Source organism: Quercus lobata, chromosome 4 (genome assembly GCF_001633185.2).
Source record: "Quercus lobata isolate SW786 chromosome 4, ValleyOak3.0 Primary Assembly, whole genome shotgun sequence".
Classification (NCBI taxonomy): Eukaryota; Viridiplantae; Streptophyta; class Magnoliopsida; order Fagales; family Fagaceae; genus Quercus; species Quercus lobata.
The window spans coordinates 24,084,639-24,104,967 of NC_044907.1; the positions used below are offsets into that span (position 1 = coordinate 24,084,639).

Consider the following 20,329-nt stretch of genomic DNA (forward strand, 5'->3'; position numbering starts at 1 on the left):
GGGCTTGACTCCCCATTTGTGATGTCAAAGGAATTTTCATAACCTTTGGTTGTATTACCCTTTTCCACTTAAGGGTTTTTGATATTTTTCTTGGCAAGTTCTTCTTGACAATTTCTTAAGAATATAGGTACAATCAAGCTAGCCTAGTTACACTAGTGAATAGTTTAGTACTTTTACTGTGCAAAGTGTTAGACTTAGAGCTATATTGTCAAGCATAAATAATATTAACCACAAATGTTTGAATTATTTACTTAATTTTGAGGATGGCATATGTTGATGCGTCCATGACATAGTCTTTAGCACAATATCCCTCCAAGTGACTATGTAAGACAAATATGTATGTGTGTATAAAACGAAGGAAGCATAATTTAGTTCGTATTGAGCACTAAAATAATGGCTCAATTTATGAAATTATGATGCACAAACATATAGATACCACTAAAGTTTTCATGACACCATATGGTGGGATGTATAAATGGAACAATTTAAATTCTCCATTCTCAAAGTCAAAGTAACATGTAATTATACATGGAAAAGTTTGAATGGTAAACTTTGTTCATTCTATGGTGGAACATTTCAAGATATAAAATTTCATATCTTAGTAATGATGATGGAATTTATTTCAAGAAGAAATATACTGATACTAAATAATATATTTATGTATATTGGCATAAATTCTAATGATTTTTGAATTATGAAATTTTACAAACTTGCATTCCTTGAATATCTGGATCCTTTGATCCAAAAATAATGCCATTATCATATTTTTTAAACCATCTTATATCTAATGATATTGACCATTCTAGAAGTAAAAACATATAACGTTTTATACATTTAATTGACTGCTCTAAGGAGCATTTATAAAATTAATTTCCATTAGGAAACTAATTGTAGAAAGTAAAAACATATAGGAGTATTCACTAACTTTCTTTATCCAGAAATTCTTTAACTTCAAAAATCGAAATTGAATAACTTCGGGTTTAATACCTAAAGCAGTTTTTTTATTTTTATTTTTATAATTTAGACAAGCAATAAGATTCCAATACACCTTTTTAGTGCTCAGAATTATGACACGCTATAATTCTATTAAGATAATAAATTTTGGTTTTACTTTTTTCAAATGCAGAAAGTTAAGATTTATTATCTTTGGCAAAGCAATTATCCTTGGCTTCCATCTTCCTATCTCAGCAAGATGTATTAGGAGAGAAAAGAAGTGATATAAAAAGCCATAATGCTTGAATATCAATTAGGATGTTATCAACGATCTGTTACAATATTAGGAAAGGTAATAAAATCCTTTCTAATGGCCATAAATTGTATTCAAGATCATAATACTTTGCCGGTATTTAGCCATGGATATTTTTTATTCCTTTCTTTTACTATATATTTATAGTGTGTTTCGTGTCTAGGCTTTAGATTCTTAAACTTCATAGTTATACTAATATTTAAACCCTCTTTTGGATAAGTGTATCTCTTTTAATTTTGTGATTATTTGAAACAAGTAATATGAGATTAAAACCATTCTTGTGAAATCATTCACTATTTTTGGTGTAGCGACGATTATGGTAAGTTTCTAAAAGAATTTGAATTGTTATGCATGTATCTATTATCTCTGTAGTTGATAGGTGCTTTGCTTAATTGGAACCATTCCTTTTTAAGAAAATTTTCTAGAAGACTTACCTAAAATTAAGTTATGCAATACCAATTTGTAAATACATGATTTGATAGCTATAATGTAATTGTTTCCAAGAAAAGTTTATGCCTTATTTAGAGTCACCTAAACAGTAAGACTTTAAGATCTTAGGCAATACGTAATTCTACCAAATAAAAATATTACTATAAGGAGAATCACGTCAGACATACCTGAGTGATTGTACTCAATGGACGTATTAGTGGGTTAGCCCATGGAATGCATCCATTTACCATTCATTTATGAGAAGGATTTTTTCTTTACATGTGTCCTTCACCAGCAAAACGACGAAGGTGCTCCAGTAGTGTATTAGAGATTCAAATGGGAGGATTCCTTGATTGGAGTGATATTTTGGGTTATTTGGTACTGCACTTTAGCGTCCATTACTCCAAATTGAAAAGAGTAACCATTTGTTGTAGGAAGAGCTTAATGGCTAATCTCCCCACAGACGGCGCCAAACTGATGATGCCAAAATCGTCAGTTGGATCACTCATCCAATCCGGAGCTTTAGACGATCTTGTGGGACCTGCAAGATAAAGAGAATTGATCGAAGAGACCACCGAATTGTGCCCGGTGGGGGAGCCTCCGATGCTTAAGTAAGTATTAGCCCATATCTTTTCTACTATAAATAGCATTTTGTAGTGGTTTCTTGACATACCTTGCTAGTGAGACCGACTGTCCCTTTTATAGGTGAATTAGGTAATTGTTATACATAAATTAGGGTAATTATTACCTTGATTGTAACATTTTTTGTTTTGATGAGAGTTTAAGACCTTTGATGGTCGTTATTGAATGTGTTGAGCAATTATCTTTGATGGTCTACTAATGATGCAAGGTTGTCCATATTAATGGACTACCTTAATGATTTTTCTGGACTCATCACCATTAATACACCACCCTCCCCATATATATTTACCTACAAAAAAACAAAGCAGTGAAGTCAATTGCAGACACCTCCAATTCCTCAAAAAATAAAAATAAATAAATAAACAAATAATTGCAGACACCTCCTTAGTTACATCTCAATTCTCAAGTAACTAAAATGAGAAAATAGTATTAATCAGATAAAAAGCTTCATCACTTATAACCATCAAATATCAAGTGCCTTATAGTATATATATAGTGGCATTAGCGTTACTCATTTTGAATTCCACCATCAATTTCCATTATTTAACGATCGAATTATTCACATATTGACATAGGCACAAGAAAAAAAAAATTTATAACCAGCAGCTGCTCTTGTGATTGTTACACTCAAAATATACAAAACATTTTTTATTTATTTATTTTTTAAAATTATTGAAAGCACTTCAGCTCGGTATTATGAGTTTTGGACCTTCCCAAAATTATAATCTCATAATAATCTATATCTATATATATATAAAAATAGAAACTAAGAGAAAATGAGTTCCTAGAATTAAGGAGATAATGACAAATAGAAAAAGTCCCTACCTAAAATTCAGACATGTGTAATTTTAAAAAACGATACATTATATTGTTTTCAAAAAATTAACACCGTTTGGCTGTAATTGTTTATATTAAAAAAAAAAAAAACTGTTAAAAGAAAAAAAAAAACGTAGAAATTAAAAAATATCTACCGATCGTTTCAGACTACTTAACATTCTCTCTCTTAAAAAACAAAAAACCCTGCCAATATTGCGATACAGAGAAAGGGAAAAAGGGCTTACAATACTCCCAAAAAACACTTGCGTTACTGAGAACGGAGAAGGAGAGAGAGATCGAGAGATCAAAAACTGAAACCCAAAACATCAGACACCAATCAAGATGAAGAAGAGCCGTACATTCTCTTCCAATATCCCCAAACTCTCTCTCTCTCTTCTCACGAACCCTAATCTTTTTCTTCAAGAATATTCAATCCCTTCAATCCAGGCTACAGGTTTGTTCTTTAATTTAATCTTTTTCCAATTTAAGATTAACGTATTTATTTCTTTCTCTCTATATTATTGAATTCCTCAAATTTTTACATTTTTTTGAAAAAAATCAGATTTGAATCGATCTTTGTGTATGTGTATATGGCGAACGGTACGGATTTGGAGGAGTTCGTGTTGCTATCATGGGTTCGGACAGGTCACAAGCGCGAGTTCGCCTTCGCAATGAAGGCGCAATCAGAGATCTGCGGGTCCTTGGGTCGGACCCGTTCCAGGAAGACCCGGAATGAGGCTGTGGCAACCAATAGATGCAAGAAATTGAAGAAGCTGGATTCGAAGGACGCCGAGAACGACGAAGTTATGGATCAGAAGGAGAAGGATTTAGGCGATTCGATGAGCGAGGAGGAAGCGAAAAGCGATGTGGTGGACCTAACGAGCGACGACGAGCCGAAGGGGCACGTTGGAGAATCGGAATTGGTCGGAGAAGGGGGTTCCAAGAAGGACAAGTCAATGCCGGTTTTCGACGAGGAATTGAAGGGTGGAGTGGTTGAAATGGTTCAGAATCCTGTGAAGGAAGAGGAATTAGTGTGTGAAAGCAAGCCGAATGTGAATGAAGAGATGAAGACGGAGCCGGGAGTCGAGAAAACGAATGACGATTTGGTTAACGATGAGAAGATTGAGGGGGTTAGCATAATGTTTTTTTTTTTTTTTTTGGTTTCTCTCTTAATCAAATATTGTTTCTACCAGTAGTTTGCATGGTTAATTGATGGGGTAATGCTCTTTTTTTGGGTGCTCTTTTTTTAAATTCAAATGTCTTTCATTAATGTTTCCTTTACCTTTTTGCCTTCTCTATTTCTTATTGTGTTGATTATAGGGTTTTGATTGAGGCATTTGGGTTAAATATGGTTTCGATAAAGGTATTTTGGTTATAATTTGTTTTTGCTTAGCTTTGGTTTTGGTTTGGATATTTGGATGATTTTTTTGGGGGGGTAATTTTGCAATCATCGCAGAGAGCAGACTGAATCAATATTGGATAGCGTCTTTTGCTTTTTTGTTAGATTTCTGATTCAATATCTTGGTTTCTCTGTTTGTGTTTGGCTTTTGGTGGGCATCCAAATTGGAATATATATTGACTTTATATGTATGGCATTGAAAATTTCATTGTAATGTGGCAACTGTGGAATGATAAGGTAGTGGGCAATGATTATGATCATTGTCAAAGACAATTGTGAAGAAGGCTTTAGACCTTTAGATTTGTTCTATTAATGTTCTCCAGATTTTTTGCTTTCTTACTCTTTTTTCATGCTTGATTTGTTCCCCTATGTATGATGCTTTTATTAGATTTTTTTTCACTGTTTATCTGTCATTGATTGTCCATCTGTGTATAGAGCAGAAAGTAGAAAAGGTGATGAGAGAATCAAAAGCATGGGGATTTGGAGTTGACGGAATACCTCCACTCTCTATAAAGCAATCTTTCACTAACACAGATTTTTTACTTCTTCACCTTTCTTATCTGAGACACTTTGTAATTTTTCCTATTTGTTTTTGGACTTCTATTACTTCTGTTAAATATCTTTTCACATTGATCTTATTTTAAAATAATTTTTATGCCATTTTTTAGTGTATACTACCATGATCAGCATGAAGATTAGTTTTCTGGTGTTTATTAATTATATGTTATTGAATCACACTTAGTACATAATACCTCTTTGGCCTTCAAATAGTGGCATGCATTGATCTCACAAACAATTTAGTTTATGTATAATGTTTATCTTAATTTTATTTTGGAGAAGGATTGTTTATCTTTATTGATTGCGCCTTGAATTTTACATATGCTGTTATTGTTAGATTACCAAAATGTTCAGTTTTTTTCCCTGATTTTAAATTCAGTTACTTCTTCATTCTGCAGCCTTTGAAATGATTTGGCTTTGCTTGGAATGTTTGGATTTATTTTTTGGGGTACTCCAGACTTATAATTCAAATGATAAGATATTTAGATTGTTTTAATACTTGGGCTGCTAATTAATATACAACAGATTTATCTTAACTGCTTGACTGTTGGCTGAGTTTTATAGCATGATACGTGTTTGACAAAATGTCTTATGGACTTGAATTTAATTCTTTAGAATTATGTTGTTCAGAAAATATATACGTGCAAAACAAATCCTCTGAATTTTAATACCATTAAGATGATTGCACTATAGACTCAGAGGTATTAAAAGATGGTTGTATTATTGGCTCATAAAATAGACGCCTACAAAAGAGAAGGCCAAGGATGGCCCATAGCTCTATGATGCCAGTTACTATCTTTTCGATCCAAGGTTCTTTTTCTCTCTTTTGTTTTTTTGGTAATATGTTTGAAATATTCATAGAGGAATGCCTCCAAACCATAACCACCACCTTATACTTTGTAGGGTTGGAGTTGTCATTGTTCACAAAGGTCAATGATCTGCTTATTTACTTTGATTTCAAGGAAACATTTAAAATATAAATGAAAACAAACCAGCAGTAGTTTTACATAAATAAAATTTTAAAGTAAACATACTAGAATTGAGATACTTACTTCAATGCTTGTGACTGGCTTAGTGTAGGGGGATGTCTTGGGTTCTGCATGTCTAAATATTGTAATGCTCTTTACACTTAAACTCACATGACTGAATTTAAATATATAACTAAAGGAACTTATTATGCATTTTTCATTCTTAAAGAGAATTTTCATGTTGATGATCATGACATGTATTGGTTTGGGGAAAAAAATATAGTTGCACTTTTAATGGTTTTCAGCTCACTATGAATATAATTTAGTATATATGTGTCCACATCTTTATTTGATTAATCTTCAGTTGCATAAGAAAGTTAAGCTTAAAGTATGTAATATGGATATGTTTTACACATTTTGATGAATCGCTTTCCTTAAATGTCAAACATTGTAAGAAACAAAAAAAAAAATGTTGTAGGAAAACCAAAGGCTGCCAACTCCATCAACAATCAAAAAATAGAAGTAGCAGAAAGTTTAACTAATAATTCTCCACTTGCTTCCCTCATAATTGTTGAAGCTCTAAAATGCCAATCCAAATGCTTCACAAATAATTAAATAACTTATCTTTCCTATTTTTTTTTTTTTTGAAGGAAACATATATTTTATTGCAATTGTATCAAGGATAAATTGTAACTAGAAATTGCATCAGACTTGAATTGAGTTGAATAGAAAGTATTGGCTTTTAAAAAAATAATAGAAAACTGACCTAAAAAAAAAAAAAATGCCTCTACGATATAAGTTGCATTGTTAGGAATATCCCGCGCATTGTGCGGGTTAAAGACTAGTACAATTAATTACATTAAATGGTGTGCAACTTTGTATAAATCGCAAGCTCCCAACAACATAAATATATTCTTTAAGACTAATTGTTCAAATTTTAATTGGTCTACGTAGTCTTGGCGATTAAGCCAAGGCCAAACTGCCAAAGTCCCTGACGTTTAATGATTGAACCTCTCAGTCTTGGAGACTAGGCCAAGGCCAAACTGCCAAAGTCCCGTACGTATAATGATTGGACCTATGTCTCTCTCTTTCTATGAGTTCGGCAAGTTCAAGTTACATCTTATATAACTTTAAAAAATATTACACTACTTAATAACTTGTTATTGAATTCATATTTTAAAAATTCAACCAGTGGATTACATATTCTATATATTTTTAACATGCATGTAAATTTTTATGTCAATTGAATGTTATTTACCATTCGATTCATAAACTCATCTTTTATGCATTATTTTAAATTACAATTGAATTTAAACAATTAAATGATGATATAACTATTAATCTTTAATCACCTTGAAATTTTGCAAGCATGTAAAATATACAAAAATACTGTAATCTAACAGTGATATTTTTAAGATATGAATTTAATAACAAGATATTAAGTGCTGTAACATTACTTAAAGTTATACCGTGTAACTTGAACTCATCTCTCTCTATATATAAAAGTTATAACTAACATAAATGTCTTCATTCAAGTGTGAATATATGTAGATACACGTTATATATGCCCACACATTATATGTAAGACCATTCTACATCATATCATATAATATATAATAAAAGTTGGGTTTAGAAGCCGTGGTTACACCACGTGGCTTCACCAAATTGCAGAAATTTTAGTAAATTTTTAGATTTTAAGAATAGATATATACATATTTTTTTGGATAAATATGACAAATCAAGAAATGAAAGAAAGTAGTATTTAATTTACAACTATAACAGTTGTGTCTATCTAAAATGTTATCAACAAAGCCTAAAATCAATAGAATAGAATTATCTAAGGATAGAATTTAAATAAAAAAGAGAGATAAAACTACACTAAAAAAAAGAAGTCTAATGCATCTTAAATTGCAACAACTTATACTACAAAAAAGAGGTCTAATGCATCTTAAATTGCAACAACATATGCTACCAAAAAAAGAAAAGAAAAAAAAGAAAAAAGAGGTCTAATACATCCACTTAGAAATTGAAACTCCCATAATTGGAAAAAGAGCTTCCGTTGTATATTGAAATCATATATACAAATTTGCATAAAAGAGGTCTAATACATCCACTTAGAAATTGAAACTCCCATAATTGGAAAAAGAGCTTCCATTGTATATTGAAATTATATATACAAATTTGTATAAAAGAGGTCTAATACATCCACTTAGAAATTGAAACTCCCACAATTGGAAAAAGAGCTTCCGTTGCATATTGAAATCATATATACAAATTTGCATACGTTTCTTTAAAAAACATTAAAATTAAAAAATTAAAAAAAAATTAAAAAAGGAGAAGAAGATAGAACTTGCATTTTTTTTTTCCTTTTTTTTTTTTTTTTTTGGTGGATAAATTTGCATCTTATGTCATCTTTTTCCTAACAATTAAGTAAAAAAAAAAATTGAGTTTTACCTAAACTACTTCTTTTTGTTCATATCTTCTTCTTCACAACCTAAAATTCTCACTATATATACACACATTATTTCTACTACGTACTTTACAATTATTTGCTATATTCTTCATTTCTCCTCTCTGCCCTACCTACAACCTTGCAGGTAATTTTTTTTTCTTTCATCAAATTGAAAAAAAAAAAAACTAATATGTAATTATTAAAACTTTCTATAAAAAACGTAAAAGGAAAAAAAAGATATTAAAAAACTTTCTTTTTAAAACTTTCTTTAAAAAAACTATTAGTTCTTGCAGGTTAATTACATATTAGATTTTTTTTTTTTTTTTAAATACTCCTACCATCTATTTCACCGGATGCTTTTGAACATTTCAATTCGGGCTATCGCTCACAACTTTTTTATTTTAATTTGTATATATTAATATTAGATTAATCAAAAAAAAATATTATATAGTACGCGTAAAATAAAAACTACTTCATGTAAGATTGTAGGTAAATTAGTATTAGATAATTAGGACTCTAATTTATTTTTATCTCTAATTCATTGTTATCATAAAGTAAGTGTATCTCAAAAAAAAAAAAAAAAAAACTGGATTAATATTAGATTAATTAGGACTCTAATTCATTCATATCTCAAATTCAAAAACTAAGGACTCTAATTCATTGTTATCATAAAGTAAGTGTATTTCTAAAATAAATAAATAAAACATACTACTTCCCGTATGTTGTTGTTGTTGTTTTTTATTTGGGTATTAACTTTAACGTAAACAAAAAATTAAAAAAAAAAAATCTAATAACAATAGCTAATAACGTTAACTATTTTTTTTTGGGATAAAGTATTTAAAAAAAAAAACTAATATGTAATCAACCTAAACTTCTTGATTAGGTAACTTCAAGGAGTTTAGAGTATTTGATTTTTACTTGGACTCCTTTTCTAGGTGGAGCATGTATATATATACACAGTTACTTGGTGTAGTTTTTCATTCTTCAATTTATTGTATAGTTTTTTTTTATTTAGGCTTCCATTTTTCTACCTACAATCATGTAGGTATGTATTTTTTACTCTAATTTTTTTATTATAATCAATTAATACGTTTTATGTATTTGTTGCCTTTTGTTTAAGCTAATTTCCTTATATTTTTCTTTTTTTGAGGGGGTAATTTCTTTATGTTTGATCTAATTCATATGTTAATGGTTTGATCCAATTTAATTATTTTGTTGTCCAATATATATGTAAGGTGTCGTAGTAAATTCCAATCATAGACTATTAAATTTACATACAATTTTGCAATCTATATGGTACTTTAGTTTTTTAAAAATCTGTTTATTTTTTTTATTTTTTTTTTTCAGGTTTGTCAAGAAAGATTTCAAGCATCCTAAGAAAGGTTTGTAATTTAGATGTAGAACTTTGCAATTTTTTTTAATTAGAACAAAGGTTTTATTCCTTGAATAGTTCTATCTTTAAAAAGTGATCAATTTTATGTTACTTTGTCTAAAGATTTTAATCATTAATATTATTGTTAACAATACTGCAAATCACTTATATTGTAGATTCATTAGATATAATATTCATATGTGAATAGTTTTATACGTATAACTACAAATGATATTATAATAGCACAATTGGTATGTTAGAAGATAATTTTGTATTAAGGTGCTATCATTTTATATTTGATGGTTGTTATACTAATGCAATTTATTCATTTCATTATAATAATTACTTATTTGGTTATAATAATTATATATATTCTACAAAAACCGTGCAACGCACGGACCTTTGACTAGTAATAAAATAAAATAAAACACCGGCACTCTTGTGAATATGAAATGGTATTTTAATATTACCTATAATATAACATAAGCATTATGATGTGTTTTTTTTTTTTTTTTTGGTCATGATTTTTATAGTCCGTGATATAATTTCTTCATTGTCGAAATTTCACTTAATTCTCATGTAATGAATTTTAGTAATTAAAAAAAAAAAAAAAAATCTCATGTACAATATGTGTCAATTCTTGTTAAACTTATAAAATGATCAAATTATAATCATTTTAAGTCATATTGTGAGTTTGTAACCATTTGTAGATCTAAAATTTAAAGTTCAACTTTAAAATGATATTCTATATTCCACGTATAATACATTTTTTAGGTCAAAATGAGCATTTATCCCTTTTGCCAAAACTTTCCAACAAAATGCTCATGTTCTGAAACTATATAGAAAAATGCTATTGTTTTAAACTTGATTTTCTAAAAATCAAGTTTCAGTGAAAAACTCGAGTTTTAGAAAACCGAGTTATGTGAAATCAAACTTTAAAAAAAAAATTAAAAAAAAAAAACATGTACTCGAGTTCCATGTAAAATTTTTCACATTACTCGATTTTCGTTAAATCAAGTTTTTCATTGAAACTCGATTTTCTAAAAATTGAGTTTCAAAATAGGGGTATTTTGCTAAATAATTTCAGAATATGGGCATTTTCCTACATCTCTTGGGCAAAAGGAACAAATGCCAATTTTGGTTGTTAGGTTTTGAGTTTGTAATATTGGCAAACCATGACAAAACATGACAAAAACTAAGTCTCATTAGTTCAGAATGGTCTACATTGAAGCCCAAGACAAAAACTCAAGTTCGGGATAAAAACAAATGAGTTACAAGCTGGTTGGTTCGATTAATACTCGATTGATGCTAGTGATTTTCGATTGATCGAAAATCGCATATCGGCAAAATCAGCAAACGTAAAAAGGCCATAACTTATCTGTTTGAATCTCAAATCGCGAGCTGTTTTTTCCAGTATTTAAAAGACATTATAAGCTAACCCTAGGCGGTGTTTTGAGAGATTTTTAGAGAGATTAGAGTGCATCTTGTACCTCTTTTGTAGATCTAGGGTTTTGTACCCAAAAACTCTCTTATATCTTCTACCAATGTTATTCCTTGAAGAATCTCAAGATCCAGTGTTGTAGAAATTGCTGCCTTCTCTAGTCATCAAAGGTGCTGATGATCTAAACCTTCAAGGGTGGTCTTGGAGTCACAAACAGGAGAGTTTGTGTTGCTAAACCTTTGAGTGGGATCTCAAAGTCATAAACGTGGGTGTTTGTGTTTTGCAAAGGCCAAAGAAAGAAGGAGTCCGTGGTTTCGGACCTTGCATGTGGTCATGTCAATAAGTTTCTACTAGTGGGTAGCAATAAGATGTTAGTGGTCTAAGTCCTATTGAACAACTTCGATTCTTTCATAGTGGATTCAGGTTTACCTTGAGGATATCTAGGTTAAATCCTCCCCAGGTTTTTACCGGTTTGATTTCCTAGGTGATCATATCATTGTGTTATTTATCTTTCCGCTATTTTGCATGATGATATGATTGTTTGATTGTGATAACCTAGATTTGGAATTTGGACTAAGTAACAACTTGGCTAATTACCTAGGTTAATCCAATTGTGTTTTTAAGGGGTCTAAAAACTATCATTGGTCTATTTTTTAAATCCTATATTTATCTTATAACTGTTTGACATTACAAAACATTGATAAAATATGGAAAAAAATTTATATTATTCAACTAAATTTGATATAAAAAAAAATTAAAGAAAACATCAAAAAATAAAAAATAAAAATAACGTCAGGGAGCAATTTTCTCCTCTTGCCTGCCCCTTACAATTAATATATATATATATATATATATATATATTTATATATATATTATTTGGAATAGAATTCATCATCAAGTGAATGTTTTTGTAGGGTACACTTACGTATAGATGTACGTAGAGAATACATAAACAAGTTGTTCTAGTATTTTAGTAACCAAAAAAAAAAAAAAAAATCATATTTTCAGTCTAGTAACTACGTACACTTATAAAGACCTAAAATTTATTTAATGTGTTAATTGGTAAACATTTTCCTTTCAAGATGATGCCAGCCTCCGTGAGCTGCAATGGAATTAAAACCACATGAATTGATGACATTTTCTAAACCCATGTCTAGGTCTTTTGTTGGGGTGGCAAAATCAACCCAAACTCATTTGCTCATCCAAACCCACCCATCTAAATAAGACCCAAACTCACTCAATTATTAATTGAGTTAAATAAGTATTAATCCAATTAAGCCCAATTAAAATTAATTTTTATTAGGTTTTAACTAGGTACACAATTAAACCCAATTATGACCAAGTATCATTTCTACAAATCACCCAACTTTAAAATACCTCAAAACCACTAAAAAGACCAAAATACCCATTAAACCCAGAAAAGTTACCAAAATACCCCCTAAACTTAAAAAATGACACAAATACCCTTGAAACCTAAAATTTATTACCAATCAAATTTGGAGTAATTAATAATAAGTGTGCTAGTGTGTGGGTTTTTTTTTTTTTTTTTTTTTTAATTTTTTTTATATAGAGAAATTCTAGTGTGTGATTAATTTACTAAAACAAAATCTTAATAACTGTCAAATTATTATTATGATGACTTATGTGCTAACGCCAAATATTGTTGTTGTGATATTGATGTTGATATTGTTCCACTATCACGAAATTGTGCTTCATCTTCTTTCAGTGGAAACGCTAATTTTTATACCCTTGTTGAAGATATTTTCAACACCACATAAATAAGTTTTTACTATATATTTTTATGTACTAGGGGAAAAATTCCTCTCTATCTCTCAAGTGACAAGCAATCACTCTATGCATTAATTTGAGTTACGAGTTTCCAGATATTCCTGTGACTAAGAAACAAAGAATTGATGAACTTTTCTTATGCGGTATGACCATTGTAGTTTTCATTGATGTCCTGGTGAGATATTTAATTTAATTTAACGAGTTGAACTTTTCACTAAGCTATTTAATTTAACGTGTTAAGACAAATTGGTGTCTTTTTAATGAACCTATAGTATCTATCATTGAAAAAAAATTATATTTAATAAATTCATCTTCAATTTTGGTTCATATCAAGTTTGGGACTTGGAAAAAGGTAAGGAAGTTTCATTTATTCAATTATGATAACGTTGTTTCAAGGGAAACCAAGAGCTAGTATATATGAAATTCCACTAAGAGGAAAATAAGAAGAGAAGAAAGCGAGCTGGTATTGAGCATGATAGTTGCCAAAATATTCCTTGCTCCTTCATCATACCTTAAATTATCATAGACTCCGTAAAGTCTAGTCAATGCCATGCACATCATGGTATTTAGTGAAATTTTAAGGTACCACGTATTGTTAAGGAAATCGATAATTATCTATAAAAATATATATATATATATATATTTATATATATATATATATATTTTTTTTTTTAAATCACACACTCATGTTCAAGTACACCACACACGCTAACATGTTCTGTAATGTACATAAATTTTCTAAGATAAAAAGTGTTCTAGAAAACATATGTGCATAAATTTTCAAAATTATTTTATTTGTCAATGTTTGTGTTACTTTATATTTTCAAAAGACTTTGTAAACTTTCAAGATGAAACCAGTCTTAAAACACAAATTCACACCCCTTCTCATGTAAACAATCTACACAAAATATTTTAACAATTATTACCCTTTTTTTTTTTTTTTTTATAAAATTAATTAGCTAATGCAATTGAAGTAGAACATATAAGATAATTCCTTCTTTCTTTTCATGGTTCCTATATATCCTTTTAGTTGTTGACTTTGCCCTAGATAACTAGGGCATATACAGAGCATCTATAGTCTAGTTGGGCATAAAAGCAACCAATTTGACAATGCTGACAGGTTTCCAATTGCAATATTCAAAGTATAGAGAAGACATATAAGGAGTATGGGACAAAAATAGGATTTTATATTTGTTATTCCAGTTGCACTCATTCAATTGATCTTTGGATTATTCATTCAATTGATTTTTGTTCCAGTGAGATATTTAATTTTATTTAACATGTTGAACTTTTCATTGAGCTATTTAATTTAATGTGTTGGGACGAAAACTTATATGTTTCATTGATGTTCCGGTGAGATATTTAATTTCATTTAACATGTTGAACTTTCCACTGAACTATTTAATTTAATGTGTTGGAACAACAAATTGTATTTTCCATTAATATTGTTGTTCCAATGAATTATTTATTTTCAATTAACGTGTTGGGATGACAAGTTGTGTTTTTCATTGATATTCCAGTGAGCTATTTAATTTCATTTAATGTGTTGAAATTTCTACTAAACTATTTAATATAATGTGTTGGGATGATAAGTTGTATTTTTTTTTATTAATGTTTCAATGAGAGAGAGATATATTTAATTTCATTTATGTGTTGAACTTTCTACTAAGCTATTTAATTTAATGTGTTGGGACAATAAGTTGCATTTTTCATTGATGTTCCAGTGAGAAAGCAACAAAGATAGGTATGGAAAGTTATCTGTTAACTCTTGATCATGACTTCAATTGGAACATCATGCCCATCACCCATACCAAAGTTGTCCATATTGCTGGTGAGCCTCTTGCTATCGAACAAGGCCTTTTACCCTTAAATAGCTTTTCAAATGGTTAATATATTTGCAAAAAACTTGTGATAGCAATTGATTTTTTTTGGATTTCCAATAAAAACGTCCAGGTTTAAATTCTTCCATCCAAATCCTACTATCAGATTTTTTTTCTTTTATTATTATTATTAATTAGAAATTTAGGAGTAGGGGAATTTGAATCTTGAATATCTCCATTAGAACTACTAGGAAGTGCCAGTTCAATTACAAGGTCTTAACCCCATTGTCAAATTATCAAAAGAATGAAATAGTTAATAAATTCATGAGTTCCAATTAACTCAAATGTGTGTGTGTGTGTGTGTGTGTATATATATATATATATAATTATTCTCATATAAGAGACTTAAATTCAAATCTTGCTTACACCAAAATTCAGTAAATTATAAAAATAAAAACAATAAATTAATAAAGAGGTACTTTATATATATATATATAAAAGAATAGCCTTGCTCATACAGTCATACTTATTTAAGAAAACTTGAAGTCCCTAAAGTGAGTGCAAGATTAATAATCCTTGAGTACACCATGATTGCAACCCATAATATCATTGAGAACCTCTAGTTTGAAAATAATTAATCTAATTCAGGGATGACTTCTCAATCTAGGTTTAGATGTCTTGCAGGCATACTTGCATTGATTCTTGTAGGGCCTATAGAGGCAAAGGGATTTGGAGCCATTGTTAAGTTATCTCCATCACCCTCTAACATTTGAACCCCAACTTTCATGGAAGGACGATCCATTAGGTGCCATTGGATGCATCAGAGTCTCACAATCTCTAGTTTCTTTGCAATTTTAGTATCTCCATTATCCTCAACATAAACTCATAGGTCTTCCTTTTTCTCTAACATATTGTATATCCATTCTGGGAAATATATTTGGCTAGTATTCTCCACGGTTACACTAACATTTTTCCTACCTCCGACCGTTTCAAGCAACAATATTCTGAAACTGTAAATATCTAATTTTGTAATACATGCTCCCAAAGTTCCTAGAGAACACTCTGGGTGCAATGTAGCCCATGGCCCCCCTAGTTGTGGTCATGGACACTGCACTCTAATCCTTTGCACACAACTTGGCTAGACGAAAATCAAAAAATTTTGGATTGAAATTTCGTTCTACCAAAATATTATGAGGTTTGATATCAAAATGGAGAATGTGTTGATCACATCCTTGGTGAAGATATTCAATTCCTTTTGCTATGCCAAGAGCAATGTCTCGTAGTTTTTCCCAGCCAAGGAAATGATTAGAATCTACTAAGGAAATGAACTTCTCTAGTGAATTATTTGCTAAGAACTCATAAACTAATGCCCTTCTAAATCCATCAGCACAGAAGTCAACCAAGCGAACGACATTAACATGGTGGATTCTACCCATTGTTCCCACTTCATTTATGAATTCTTCCCCATTGCCCTTGGAACTGTTTAGGATCTTCACGGCAATATGACTTTCATTTGAAAGATTTCCTTTGAACACTATTCCATAGGCTCCTTGTCTTAACTTCTCAGTAAATTGATTTATAATCCTTTTAACATCATTATATGAGTACCTTGTGGGCTTGAGAGCTTTGTAATCCTCCAAAAACCTTTCAATCCTTGCTTGATTTTCTTTTTCTATTTTGTCATAGCGATAGACACGGTAGAGTATATATACCACTAGTCCCAAAAGAAATGACCCCAAGGTGAGTCTATAAAAAAAATAATTTACTGTAAATTTTCAAAAATGGCCAATAGAAAACTCACCAGTAATCACTATTGTTGTTGATCAACTTGTAAAATATTTTAACATAATTAGCTTCTAGTTGCACCTATCTGAAAATAAAAAATAATTGTTTGTATTTATATCACTAAGAGCAAGAAAATTATTCAATATTCTTAAGCAATTATTTTGGTTAATTTTTAGGTTTCGGGGGTATTTTGGTCATTTTTTAGGTTTAGGGGTTATTTTGGTCATTTTTAGGCTTCAAGAGTAATTTGGTAATTTTTTTTTAAAAAGTTTTGGGGGTTATTTTGGTCATTTTTTAGGTTTCATGGGTATTTTGGTTATTTTTAGGTTTTGGGGTATTTTGATCAATTTTTAGGTTTAGTGGGTATTTTGGTCAATTTTTAGGTTTCAGGGGTATTTTGGTAATTCTCTTATGTTTAGGGGCATATTTTGGTATTTTTTAGGTTTCGGGGGTATTTTGGTCAATTTTTAGATTTCAGGAATATTTTGGTCATTTTTAGGCTTTACGGATATATTGGTAATTTTTAATGATTTTTGAGCATATTTGGTCTTTTTTATGTTTAGGGGGTATTTTGGTAATTTTAAAGGACTTTAGGAGTATTTTGGTCATTTTCAAGTTTTAAGGGCATTTTGGTAATTTTGATTGTTGGATAATTTGGTAGGTTGAGGTTTGCCCATAATAATTGGGTTGGGTTGGATTTGGATTAAAAGTAATAAGTTAAATGGGTAATAAATGGGTAAATGAGTTTTATGCACCCAACTTAATTATGTTTACCCCAAACCCACTCATTTGACACCCCTAGTCTTTTGTATGCTCGTGGAAGACAAGGTTAGGGATTGTAGCCTTATTGTCACTGTTAATGTATATTTACTAAACACACATGCCTTAGTCTTTTGTATGCTCGTGGAAGACAAGGTTAGGGATTGTAGCCTTATTGTCACTGTTAATGTATATTTACTAAACACACATGCCTTAGCCCAATTTACTTATTGTGCACATTTTTTGCTTGTATAACACTCTTTCCTAGTCCAATGGGCTCAGACCCAATTTACTTTCCTTATTGTGCCCATATTTTGCATGTACAACACTCTCTCATGCCGGTATAAAATGGCCCTCTATTGAACAATTATAGAGAGACAAATTATTCATTTATTTTCTGTTTTTATTTTCTCAACGGTCACAACATAATTCTGCCGTTTATCCTCAAAAGAAAAAAAAAAAAAATAATAAAATAAAAAACACCAGTCACAACATAATTTGGCCCGTTGCATATGCGTCATATTAAGGTTGGCAATGATTTGCTTTAACGAAGTGATCTCTCATGTTTTCCTAAAAATATAAAGTGATCTCACATGTGGTTGTTATTGGTCTGTATTCTGCCTCGGCTGATTAGAATGTAATAGTTGTTTTATTTTTATTTTTTGAGAGTGAATAGTTGTTTGTTTCTTAGTTTTCCACGAGATAAATTATTGACGGAGTAAAAATATGCATCTTGCCGAGGTTTACTCGTGCAAATGAATGATGCTAGTAGCTAAATAGATATTTCTTGGCCAAGTTTTTACTTGATGTATCATAATTGTATATTTTAGAAAGCATTATTGTATTTATTTTGTGTTGATCAATGCATTTTATAGAATGGTTTTGGAATAATATTCAATAATTAATTTTGTACTTCCAAATGAGTTTTAAAGCATGACTAAGTATTTTAATGGGGTTTGAAAGTGATTCTAGCAAGCTCTATAAAAACGAACGAGTTAACGTGCAAATTGCACAATGGCACAAGTGAATTTGCTTAAAAAAAAAAAAATCTGATGGACTCAATTTTGATGTAGACATTAATCAAGTTAAAGAAGGTCAACCTAATTCAATTTAAGGCCAGAGGGAACAACTACTCAAAGGAAAATCATATTAAAGCTAAATCAAATTTGGATTTGAATTTCAACCAGCGCAGGCTTTATTTGTTTTGTATGACTGAGGAAAAACAAGTTAGAAAGCTAATCCAAAAGGACTACAAAGGTGGTCAATCAAAGCCAGAACATCAACAAATCACTTGAAAATGCATGAGCATATTAGACTTTGCATTGAAAGGTACACGGCGTAGATGTTTTTATACATAAAAGAATATACATATTTCACATATTATCATAAGAATTTAGATTAGATCTCAAATCTTGAAATTTAATAATTTAACCTAATTTTCATAATTTTATGTAAAATAACCTCATTTTTATGAAAAGAAAATGCACAAATCTATCATAGGACGATTCTAAGCAATGAAAATTAGAATTATGATTGTGACACATACTATCATAATTCATAAGTGCATGGATCTACAAATCTACTTGAGAGATATGCACCAAAAACATAATTATACGATTAATTAAATCTGCCATTTCAATGAAAGAATCTCTTTTTTTTTCTTTTTTTTGGGGGGGGGGGGGGGAGGGGTGGGGAGAACGAATGAATCGTGTTAAAATATTTTTTTATGAATATATGATTATGGCATGAAATCAACACAAAGAACAAATCTATCAAGTCTAAAAGAAGAATATAATGAATTATTAAACAATAAGCTATATTAACAAGAACGCCCTATTAATCTAAAGATTCTAAACACATGTTTTTGTAAAGGAAAAACAAAATTAATCTAACATATTTAAGCAAAAGAATCCTAATTAGCTATTGGACTCAAAACTTACGTCCATGCACCCTAACCAAATTCTAGTCCACTTCGAGTCGTAGTTCTCACCATGGTCCATGGGTCAATTTCTTATGCTAGGGTGAACTTTTGGATCCCTTTTCAATTTGTCATACAAAGGTTTTTTCCCTTAAATTTATTTATATTTTATTAGACGCACTTCAAAACAAGAACATTTCAAATCAAGAAGTTAGAATTGATCAAATAATATGACCAAATTACTATTGCAAAGTAAATACTTACTTTTTTTTGAAGCTTCAAAAAATGAAAATTTCAATAATTACTATTATTTATTACCATTTACGTATTACTTTGTTTAAATATTTAGAGCAAGTAAAGAGATAAATATTTTAGTATGAATTTGTATCATTTATGTCTTTAAGCTTTTAGTATAATTTAAGTCTTTAAGCTTTTATAGGCTCTTTATGTTCTTTCACAATTAAAATTTTCTTCAGTTAATGAAGATACATAAATTATCCAACAAGATTAAAAAAAAAGAAAAAAAGAAGAAGAAGGTATGTGAAATAATTAAAGAAATTATGCATTATCCACTTGGAATCATCATCTGGTATTTAAATGTCCATCATAAAGAAGAAGCTCAACCAATATATGAATTGATCTTTGTATTAATTTTAAATTAATCCTTTAGGAATTAATAAGCTTAGAATGATCTTGTGAATGCATGTCTATGGCAAGAATCTTTATGGAAAAATCAAAATTAAGCCCTCATAAAACCTTGGTCAAAGCAACATTTTGCATACGAAAAGTAAAAAGATCAATTTACACTTAATTGCGAATGATAACCACATGTATATGATGTGAATTTAAAAATTATGGAATTTTCAACCATATGAAATTACTGTTTTTCCTTTAGTATTAAGATGACATAAAATAAATTCTAATGGCCGCAAAAAG

The 20,329-nt window shown here is 29.9% G+C and overlaps 1 protein-coding gene and 1 pseudogene across 1 annotated transcript; one reads left to right on the forward strand and one right to left on the reverse strand.

Annotated features, from left to right (window-relative positions):
- The first annotated feature begins 3,303 nt into the window (after window positions 1-3,303).
- On the forward strand, window positions 3,304-6,388 carry LOC115983746 (protein hsr-9-like). The gene is made up of 3 exons (XM_031106509.1): window positions 3,304-3,587; window positions 3,696-4,263; window positions 5,994-6,388. Exons 2-3 carry the CDS (start codon window positions 3,724-3,726, stop codon window positions 6,072-6,074), a joined length of 621 nt encoding a protein of 206 aa, XP_030962369.1. The 5' UTR covers window positions 3,304-3,587; window positions 3,696-3,723; the 3' UTR covers window positions 6,075-6,388.
- A 9,201-nt stretch (window positions 6,389-15,589) lies between these two features.
- On the reverse strand, window positions 15,590-18,941 carry LOC115984879 (annotated as a pseudogene).
- Window positions 18,942-20,329: the final 1,388 nt, after the last annotated feature.